Raw genomic sequence first — 11148 nt, 5'->3', positions numbered from 1 at the left:
CACGAGGAAAATGTGCAGATGAGATTTAAAAAAGGTAGTTATGATAAAAAAAGAAAAAAAAAGAAAAAAAAGGAGAGTCAGGTCTTGAGACGTGCACTTGTAAACCATTGAGCCGTTACTGTCTCGTGCTTTTCAAGGTTGGCATTTAAGGTAAGTTCCTTTATTCGGCAAATTAAGCAGTCGACAAGTAGAGGAGAGTTCATCTTTCTTTTCAATTACCAACAATGATAGAGAAACAACATTCTTCTGTAGAGAAGTGTGTTTAAGGGCTCTCTCAGGAGCTCAAGTCCCTACAAGCCAACAAATCCTCTGCAGTGATGCAGTATGGTGGAGGTCAGACATCAGTTTAGAAAACTAAAACCAAGAAACTCGAAGCCAAAAATCCGAACTATACTGATAAAAAAAAAAAAAAACCGTCTGGGGGATAAATTTGGTGTTTTGTAACCAAATAATTCGACTTTTAAATAACATTTTTCCCTATTCGACCCCATTTATGTGAAGTTTGTGCGTCTACACCATGGTGCAAGCGAGGCGTCAACTGAGAAGTTTTAGTTTCAGTTCACTGAAAAGCTTCTGAAAGGGATCGTCCAGGAGTTTTGGTCAGTGCATATTGCCATCTAGTGGCAAAAATAAAACATTTCACCCGTCTGTTAGTGCTGTTAGTGTGTTAGGCTGTGTGTGTGTGTGTGTGTGTGTGTGTGTGTGTGTGTGTGTGTGTGTGTGTGTGTGTGTGTGTGTGTGTGTGTGTGTGTTGCAGAAGATGGTAGTTGGGTTTTTTGGCGTTACAGAAAGGGCAGAATGTGAACCCTTTGACAGCAAGTGTACTGTTCGGGCCTCATTTACTGTCAAAACAGAGGTAATAACCGGACAACAACTGTGTGCTTCCTGTACAACATAAGGTAAATTCTAATCATTTCAAACACATCACGTTTCACTGGCGGTCCCTTCCGCGCCCTCTTGTTGTGGGCAGATGGCTGCTTTGGGCCGGTTTAACGCGATGCTTGCTGCCTATTTAAATCCACTAGAGGGCGCACGCTGTTCAACTAAGCTAATGCTCGCCCTCATGTGAAACTATGACTTACTTTTCATGTAGCGTAAGAGACAGAAGATAAGGATAAACTGTGTTGTGACCAAAGTTTAATGAAGTTGTTTTTGAGGGAGGTTTTGCTGTCCATTAAAATCCTCCCAACTTAAACTAGGCGCTTTGATTAATGTGTATATCCTTTTACATTTCAAAATGTATTTTTGTCTTGAGAAATAAAGTAAGCTGCTAATTTAGTTCACTTTGAATATATCAAATACACACTTAAAACAAGAACTAGTCATATAGAATATGTTCTTTGAACCCGCACACTTCTAACTGGAGGCTGCTTTAGAAATAACCTGCCAAAAACTGCATATTAGCACTAAACATTTTGGATGACAAGAAAGCAATCCTCCCAATATACATATTCACTTTTGTACCATGGCATGACAAAACAAAGAAATGAAACACTTTGTGTTCAGAATAAACAACAACAGGCAGAGGTTCAAATTTGACACTTTTAATTTAACGACTAACGAGAATGTCACGTACAGAAATACTTTTTAGCAAGCTCCTCATAGCTCAAACAATTCCAATAACAGTCAAACTCTGTTATTAGAGTTATTATTTGATTTTTTTTTTTTCACAATACATTAGGGATTCTTTAAAAATCTTGGGGGGAAAAACAGTGCCATTGTATGCACCCAATCTGTCTGTGCATTGTCACTACTGCTAGTGCACGATCACTAGCAAGATTTACATATTCATACACGCTAAGTGCTAAACAGTGGCGATGGTGATGACACTGGTGGTCAGGTGAGTGCGCTGCAGGTGAGTGAGATTTGGATTGTGCAACACTGATTTAAAAAGAAAATGTAAATAAAATAAGTGATACAAAGTCATTAATCAAAGGCCATTGTTAACAGGCCATACTTGTTGTAGCCTTTGAATGTAAAGGGGGATGTTTTAAACCAAGTGGGACAAAAGAAAAGGGAGTTCTTTTTGTTTTCACATTCTCAGTGTACATTAAAGAAGACTCGGTTATTTTTCTGCTCCGCTTGCGCTCTGCTCTGACCTGACTCTCACCCTCATTTTACCTTTATGTTCACACTGCACAGGTTGAAGTGAAGTGCATCCTGGACAGCTAATGAACTGAGGCCATCTTTAGTTCACTTTTCACTTTGTTGGTAAGGAGTGTTCACATACAGTATGTGCTTTAACTGATTTCCAAGTGGTCTCTGATGACCTTATTATTATTATTATTATTATTATTATTATTATTATAATAATAATAATAATAATAATAATAATAATAATAATAATAATAATAATAATAATAATATTGATAATAATAATTTTGTATATAGTCCCCTCCATGATGATCATCATCCATGATTGTTGGAAAATATACAGGAGAATTGATTTTCATTGTTGATTTGAATTCGAGGAACTTCGGGACAACGCTGTCCTGTTAATGAATTTAAAGTCCCATTTACGTGACAAGATCAGAGCCAGCTTGTATGCATTCTTAATGTGTTGTCATGTGCACCTAAGTTGTTGAAGGTGTTTCCACGAGGCTCTTGTCTCAACTGCTGCTGTCCAAACTGTACAATGGGTATCGAGGGCATATCATAGGAAACAATCTGTTGCGTTGACCCGGTCCTACAACGCCTACAAAGGGAAACAAAAGCACAGTAATAAAGCTTTGATGTGGGTAAATGTTGTCAGTGCTATCTAGAAAGGTCTGTAATAAATCATGGCAATTTGACTTTTGTAATTCTATAGGATAATTTTTTAGCTGGCATCAAAACAGCAGCTCAGCTATTGTGTGTATTAAACAACCTGACTGTGGTCTTCAGCAGTGAGATGTTTTCTATTTTTTTTTTTTTTTTAAATCAATTTCTGTTTGTTAAAATCCTGGTTGTTTGCGGCCCATTAAATATCTGACCAGACACCCATTGGAAATGCAATGGTGATGTTAAGAATGTGATGATGCTAATCATATATAAGGAGCTTAGTTCTGTGTTGTAAGTTTAGTTAACGAGAGCAGGTGCACAACTCTAATGCAAGGAACGGATTATTACAATATTTGTTCCGTTAATTCGGATCTAGACGATTATGACTAAGTGCACGACCACGGCAGCTTTCTCTACAAGCCGCTGCCGCTGCCCTCCACGTCATCCACCATGACCGAGCGTTTATGCACAACAGAGTTGCCCCTCCGTCCGCTCCTGGCCTGTGGAGGCAGCTTGGCCTGGCAAGGGGCCCGGTACTGAGGCAGGCCTGCCTTGGTGGTGTCCAGCTCCTCTGGGTCGTCCTGTTGAGCCCTGAGGGCCGCGATCACGTCCCTGTCAGAGGGACTGAGGCTTAGGCAGCCGCACGAACGGCCGCCATCGCCTTCCGCGCCGGCCTCTTTGGCCTCGCCCGCCTCCTCCGTCTCGTCCTCCACGGTCATGAAGGCGTCGCCCCACAGGCTCTCACACAGGTCGCGACCATGCTGGTACATCTACCGATGAAAACAGGAACAGGCATAATGAGCGGAGAAGTCTGTGAATGTCTCCAACATGTTCTAAAAGTAATTTTGAGGGATGAACCTGAACATTTTCACGGCCACCATAAAGGTTAAGTGTGTAATATTTGGAGATTTTTAAGGAGAAACAGTGACATCAAATGGTTACATTTCAGATTTCAGCGTTCTTTCACTTCCCCTTAGGGACTAGGTACCCTCCCTCTCCTGAGCGTGCCGGTGCACTACCGTGATCTGCGCACACAAACCTGGATACCTCGTCCACCTTCTTCTTTGTTGGTTTGTTTGAGGACACCTGCGTTCACCCTAAATACCAAATGTGCTTTCAGGCAGCTGGATTGTCCACACCAGGCTTCCTTAGAAATAAGCACGATAGCAGCTAACCGGGAGCAAGACCCTTACTATATGTATATTCTTATACATACCTGTAAATAAGAACCATTTTAAGGGTAGGAAAACCAAATTACTTTTATTGTACTGCGAGTTGTACTGCAAATGTTACACACTGGACCTTTAATATACTAAAAATAGAAAAGCTCATCGTTAGACCCAGTCAGCGAGATGTGGCTCTTTGTGCAGCTGCAATCTGGACACCTGCAGATGCTTTCATCTGCTACGCAACAGGGACACATCACACAGGTGTCTTTTTGATGTCACATTTCCATCTGGGAAAGAGCCCATTAGAAAATGTTTGTCGAGGGGAGATACGCCGAAAGAAGACAACAGCAGGGTTTGATTAGTCTAATGGTTGGCATTAGACAAAACAGTTGATGATTCAGCATTTTACCGCCACTAAACGCAATTAGCAGCGCCTGGAGGATTCCTGTTGGTGTGAGGGGTAACCGTGGATGTGTGTCGCTATTCAATGGACGCAGCAATACGCTGTGTTGTGGCTAATGAAAGTCTTGGCAAGTCACATCAAATCAAGTCAGGTGAAAACATTTTCTTTCTCCCTTTCCCGCTGTAAAAAGCCCTCATGCCCCTCCATGGTTCTTCTCTTACAGCTCAAATACCCATTTATAAAAATCACTGCTCTGCACTGACACCTTTAGCGTCCGCTGGCCTTGCAAAGGCGAGGCTAGGTGATGCTAAATCATCAATATCTGCTGTTTGTGAAGCGTAGCCTTCAGCGGTCACTTTTGTGCTTTCGTCTTTACTGAAAGGTTGCTGCCTGGTTGCATAATTCTAAGGCAAAAAAACCCAAACAAACGAACGAAAAAAACACCCGGCTTAAAACGGTGTTTATTAAGATGGATGTGTGAGAGAATGTTGTCTGAAATCTCAAGATTAAGAAGCTTTATTGTCATTTGTACTGGATGCAATGAAATTCCGTTTGGCAACATCTCTCAAGTAGCAGCATACACGTCTGTAATGTCTGCATTACACCTGCATTCACCTAGAATTGTGTGTTGAAAGCAAAGTTGGAATGTTGAAATCTGTATCTGTTACAAGTGTACAAGTGTAAGAAAATGAACCGTGTATCCTGGAACTGTAATATGCAGTAGTCCAGTCGTGAAAATATATTTTTGCTACAGGGTATAAAAAGATAGCAAAGAAATTATGACGGCTGCATTTCTGCTCAGCTGGCCCTGAAAACAATCCTTTGGCGGCCAGGCTGGCCTTGATAAGAAGCTCCTCCAGCGCAGCGCTGGGTTCACCTCACCTTATCTTGTTACCCACCAGGGCTTTCAGAGCAAATTATTAAACGACCTTGCGGGGCTTTCAATAGTATCTGAAAGACTCCATCCCTTTTGTGACGGGGAACTTATTACTGAGCTCAGCCTTTTATGAAGTCTCACTTGTTGCTATGAATCCCCAATTACTGCTGACGTGGTGTCTTCTCCAGCCAGGAGGTGCGGTGGACATCATCGCCCTGCTGTCTAACAAGGCAAAATGAAATGGGACGTCGTGCCAAAGTGCTAATGAAAATCAGTTCCAACGTGTGTGGGTGTGGCGCGACCAATGCCACGGGCTGGCATGCTGCTCACTGCTAGTTGAAGGTAATCAGCCAAAGTGATGGATGCTGTGGTTCAGGCTCTTCCTGAGGCATTCGTGTGGGTGGACCCCACTGGAGCACAAATGGTTGTTACTCCTTTGTATTGGTGTTTGTGTTCTTTTGATCTAATTAACCCTGCGTGGGTGCTTTTTTTCTTTACAATTTCTAATTGATTAACTCAAGAGTATTATATATGCACTGATGAAGTAGTGAAGTAAGTCCATCTCAGCTAATTACACACGAGAGTGTCTTTTGGCACAGGTGCACGTCAGTGATGTCAGCCCAAAATGGCAAGGATGCATATTTTAAAAACATCTGCCCTCCGTGGCTTGACTTGCAACGTGATGACATTTGTTTTTCATTCATCAGTGTGTATAAAACGTCGAGACTTGTACACATGTGCACCGTTTACAGCGATATTACAGATAATTTATGGTTGCATGATTGCACAAATTCCACTCCTCCCGAAATGAAGCGATATGTGTCTACACACCCTGACATCATGCAGACTCCACACAGAAAAGCCCCAGGCTTGATGGAACCCACCATCTCCCTGCTGTGAGGGGACCACAGCGCTAACCACATTGTGTTGCCCAATATGGCTTGTATAAACAGGTTTTATTTTAACCCCCCCCCCCATTTCAAAATCTTGACCAGTGGCACATCTTAAGCCCGGTTTCAAATTTCCCTCCTATGGCCACACAGACTCAGAAAAGGTGATTTGATTTATCTTCTATACCCGCTTATTCCTATTCAGGGTCACGGGGGTCTGCTGGAGCCTCTCCCAGCTGTCTTAGGGAGAAGGCAGGGTGACACCCTGGACAAGTCGCCAGTTCATCGCAGGGCCACATAGAAACAGACAACCATTCACACTCACATGCACACCTACGGACAACTTAGAGTGTTCAATTGACCTCACATGCATGTTTTTGGAGTGTGGGAGGAAGCCGGAGAACCCGGAGAGAACCCACGCAGGCACAGGGAGAACATGCAAACTCCATACAGAAAGGTCCCAGGCCCGGGCCCCGGAATCGAACCCACAACCTTCTTGCTGTGAGGCAGCAGCGCTAACCACTAAGCCACCGTGTCGCCTGTATGTAATGCATTATTGATATATTGGTATTTGGTTTTTCCAGAATTTCAGTAGACCTTTGTTTGATAATTAAATCTACTGAAATTGGAAAGATCCATCTCTTCCTATCCATCTTGTTACCTTTCTTTCCATTGAGTGTTTGCCAAAACAGCCAGACCTTTGCAATGTTAAAAAAAACCCTCCAAGGTCAAGGTCACAACCAACATCATTCAACATCAAATCCAGTTCAAAAGCCATGTGATATATCTAAAATGTATATTGTGGAAACATTGTTGTGGATTTGTTAGTGTAAACATGCTATTCTTTTATCAATGAACTGTTAGCAAGAAGCGATAAGCCTGTTTCTCCCTTGATGTAATTTGCATAATTGCAAACAGGATTTAAAAAAAAACCCAATGGGAAATTATCACTAGTATTGCCACTTTATGTCATAGATACGGAGCTATTCTTCATTCTCCTCTCCATCCTTAAGCATTCAGTAGGTGTCATATTGCTATTTGACAGTAATATGGCTATTATAGCTGGCTCCCTGAAAACTAAGCCAAAAGCACCATTGTGTTTTCTGACCGAGGCTCTGGATGTTTTCCATGACTGCATTTGCAGCAGAAGTGGACGCTCCTTTCAAAATAAATCTCATTGATGCCAAATACGGAGCGGAAAAAAAACATCATCTCAAACCTCGAATGGCAAATAATGCAACAGACGAGTTCAAAGAGGAAGAGGGATTTGTGTGTGTGTGTGTGTGTGTGTGTGTGTCTGTGTGTGTCTGCCTATTTAGAGTTATTTAAATAAGTCTTTTTTAGTACAAATTGGTTTCTACTCGCTAAGAATTTACTGGCTATCTGCATTTCAGTCAGACAGACCGACAGACAGACCGACAGGCCGACAGACAGACAGACAGACAGACAGACAGACCCACACGCATAGAAATGCAATTTGTTTCGCATGACTTGTTGCAAGGAATGTCAATGTCACTGTCACTTTGAAAATGTTAAAACTAATATATAATATCTGCTGCCTACTGATCATTAAAGTTTCTCATCAACCCAACGGGCCAATGGAATTCAGACCAAAGTGAAACAATACCAGCACTCGAGTGCCACTCTGAAGCCTACCTGCTGATACTGGACACAGGTCCCAGTGCAGTTTTGTCCCCTTGGGTCTCGGGCCCAGTTCCGAGCACAAGTCATGTCCGACCGGCAGGCATCATACCTGGAAAAAGGTGTAGGAACAACTGGTTGGAAAAAAAAAAAGGTGCTTTCATCTCATTCAAATATTGACATTTGACACGAGTTGCACTGATTTGACAGGGCAAACTCATAAAAGACACTATTGCTGTTTGTATTGTAAACACATTGTGAAAACAGGGGAAGGTTCACATTTTTCATTGCAAATTCAGACACATTGTCTGTTGGATGCAGGACACCAAAAGATTTTATCCACACGAAATCCACATTATTTACATAAAAAAAAAAAAAAAAATCTTCCGTCTCTTCCCGCATTGACAATAAAACAGTCAATAACATTATCAGCCTTGTTCTTTTCTTGAAGGAAGAGAAACCCCACGTGTCTAAACCAGCCTTCTCTCCCTTATGGATACCATTTCCCTCTCGCTGGACGGCCTCACCAGTCACGGCAGAAGCTGTGGCAGAGTGGCACCGCCCGGATGGAGGAGCGGTGGTGGGGGTGCGGCCAGCGGGCGGCGTCAGGGGAGCAGCGGTAGAAGCACGACACGCGCTTCAGGAAGCCCTCGCACCTGAGGAGGAGGTAGAGACGGTTCGCATTGTGGAGGGAATTCTGACCTCTTTGTACCAACCCTCAGTTGAAACAGCTCTCCGCCGCTGAAGTGATCGTTAACTGATACGGCACTGCAGCTTTTTCGACCTACACTTGTGTAAATCCTTGACCGACCAGTCCCGCCACGTTCTTATGATCAACATATGGCGTTTAAAAGGAGAGGAAGAAAAAGCAAGGATGCTAATTGTTTGACCCCGGTCAGCCGTTTGTCCTTCCTCTGTCTCAGGCTCCACCAGTTTAGTCAGGAAAACACGTAAGCACTTAATCCTATTAGTGCGATTGCCGGCTTGAGTCGTAATTTTTGAGGAGATGTTTGTAAACAAAGTGTAGGTGGGAAAACAACACCAGTTTGGAATGAGCGATTCGACGCACTGACCCTTGAATAATACAATAGCATCTTAAAGGTCCAATGTGTTAAATTTATAAGGAAGCCCACCTGACAGTGTGTTTCGTCTTTAGGGTCATTGGTGGTATGATGGCAGCTAACTGGGAGCGAGACCCTCATTGCTCCTATGTATGAGAACCCTTCTAAGGATACAAAAAACAAACTACTTATTATTACTTATTGTGCTGCGAGTATACACTTTTATTATTGTATTTATGGGTAGTATATTTATAAGCGTTTACCAATACATCAATGATAAATCAAGCCAAATATTGCACACTGGGCCCTTAAACCGAGGAAACAGAAAGGCCGTCATGTCATTTTCTTTTTCTATTTGATCCCTTGTTTAGACCAGGATGGTAAAAAAAAAAGCTAAAATCTTACTCAGAACTCAACGGCCCACATTTGTCCCACGGTCCGTTCTTGTTGCCCACGGAGTGAACGCCGGAGAAATCCTGGATGTCTTTGGCTGTGCAGCAGCTGTCTGTTGTTGGCGACGGACGGGAGAAAACATATTAGCAGAGCTGTCAGTCAGGAGGCGAGCGATAACGTTTAGATCAGTGGTTCTCAACTGGCGGGGTCTCGAAACACGTTTTTTATTTTTTTTTTTCCCCTTATCGTGAAGTCGCGACCCAAATTTATTCCACAAAAATTAAAAAACGCTAGCCCACTTTCTATCATGTCTAGTAAATAAATCATTGAATTGATTTGAATTGAATTGAATTGTCTCCTTCAAAATAAATGCCCAACATTATCTCTGTAAATATATCTATATTTAAAAACCAACAACTGCACAACGAAGCTGCAACCCAATCAAAACCGCTCTAGGACCCACTTTTGGGTCGCGACCCACCAGTTGAGAACCGCTGGTGTAGATGAACCGTGAGCCCGGAGCGGCCACTCACTGTCGGCGTACAGCGAGCACACCGTCAGCTGCGGCTCTGGGCCCGGCGTGGCTTTGTGCACGCCGTCCTGAAGACACGCCCCCTCGGAGTGGGCTCGGCCAATCAGCAGCGCGCTGAGAAAGGCCCAGGCCAGTGGCAGATGTCGGAAGGTGAGGTCCATCTTCACCTCAGATGAAATAGTCTTTGAAAAGAGTCGGTAACATTTGATCGTTTGTAAAGCAGAAATGATGATTGTGGTGTTTTTTCTTTTGTTTTTTTTCTTTACAAGATCATTATTCATGCAAAGTGCATTGAAATGCAACATTTCATAGGTCCTACTGTCTAAACTCAGGGGTCACCAGGTAGGACCCCAAGAACCTCCCACATTACTCGCCACCTGCAGGCCTGTTGTTGAGCTGCGTCTAAAATTCCATTTTATCCAACCTTGTTGAGTCATTGTTGATAAATACTGAGAATTCATCAATGTGACCGATGTCTTCACATAGATCAGTATCATTAATAACAATACGCCACTGAGAGAGCTTATTTTTTTCAATAGAGTGTAGCAAACGGGTTGCCCTTCATATGACTCAGCAGCCATGAAGTAGCTCTCAGGGTCAAAAAGGTCGCTGACCCCTGATATAATGTACCTGAGGCTCATACAAGAGTATTATCAAACAAACAAAAATAGTTTCAATAATGAGTCTTCTATTACCAAATAAACCATAAAAAGGAAACAAGAGGACACAGAGGCTGTCCAGGACTCAATGTGCTACAGCCACAATGTGATGGTCCCCGTTTGATCCACTGCACCACACAGGATCAAACACTTGAGTGTGACACTGGCCAAGATCCAGCTGATGTACGCCAACGCACGTATAAAGACACCCACACACGGACACTAAGCCTATTATGACGACAAAGAAGGCGTAAAAAGTAGCGCAGGGACAGACAGACAGACAGACAGACAGACATCAGAACTGCGCTGAACTGGCTCTGTCTGCTTACTTTCGGCTAAACACCCCGCCTGATTGGTTTTCGGGGGTAAATTCTTCCATCCATCTACAACCATCACTTTCTTTTAGTTATTTAGTTATTTTATTCGTTATTATTTAAAAAAAAATACACTGACATTCGTGACAAAACACAAAAACAAAGGCACATAAACACAACGCGGAGACAAACCCACCCAAACACACCCTCATACCCAACCATTAGCATCCTGTCTATCTCAGACAGTTCATCTGGCCACACATAACCAATTCATCATTTAAAAATATATGAAGCTGGAATGTTATCATATCATTTGTTCTCAGTTTCTCATTTTACTCAAGGATGGGAAAATTGGTCTCTGTATTAGACCCACCACTAGAGGGAGCATTGATATGCTGGGGGTCAGACAAACAGACAGACAGACATGAGACCTGGGCTAAACTGGCTCT

General features: G+C 42.8%; 1 protein-coding gene across 1 annotated transcript; it reads right to left on the bottom strand.

Annotated features, from left to right (window-relative positions):
* Positions 1-2329: 2329 nt before the first annotated feature.
* On the bottom strand, positions 2330-9887 carry rtbdn (retbindin). The gene is made up of 5 exons (XM_076032571.1): positions 9728-9887; positions 9207-9306; positions 8268-8396; positions 7756-7852; positions 2330-3530 (listed from the first exon to the last, which is right to left on the bottom strand). Exons 1-5 carry the CDS (start codon positions 9885-9887, stop codon positions 3174-3176), a joined length of 843 nt encoding a protein of 280 aa, XP_075888686.1. The 3' UTR covers positions 2330-3173.
* Positions 9888-11148: the final 1261 nt, after the last annotated feature.

This window comes from Nelusetta ayraudi, unplaced genomic scaffold (assembly GCF_046127955.1).
Source record: "Nelusetta ayraudi isolate G7.1 ecotype Tasmania unplaced genomic scaffold, CSIRO-AGI_Nayr_v1 ptg000034l, whole genome shotgun sequence".
Classification (NCBI taxonomy): domain Eukaryota; kingdom Metazoa; phylum Chordata; class Actinopteri; order Tetraodontiformes; family Monacanthidae; genus Nelusetta; species Nelusetta ayraudi.
The sequence above is the reverse complement of the archived record's forward strand: the minus strand, read 5'-3'. Positions and strand labels throughout refer to the sequence as shown.

Coding starts and splice junctions, on each gene's coding strand:
- rtbdn (XM_076032571.1), bottom strand. CDS start 9,887: ATGGACCTCACCTTCCGACATCTGCCACTGGCCTGGGCCTTTCTCAGC. Junction 7,853..8,267: donor CACAGCTTCTGCCGTGACTG/GTGAGGCCGTCC, acceptor ACCTTTTTCCAG/GTATGATGCCTGCCGGTCGG. Junction 3,531..7,755: donor CCTGTGTCCAGTATCAGCAG/GTAGGCTTCAGA, acceptor TTTCATCGGTAG/ATGTACCAGCATGGTCGCGA.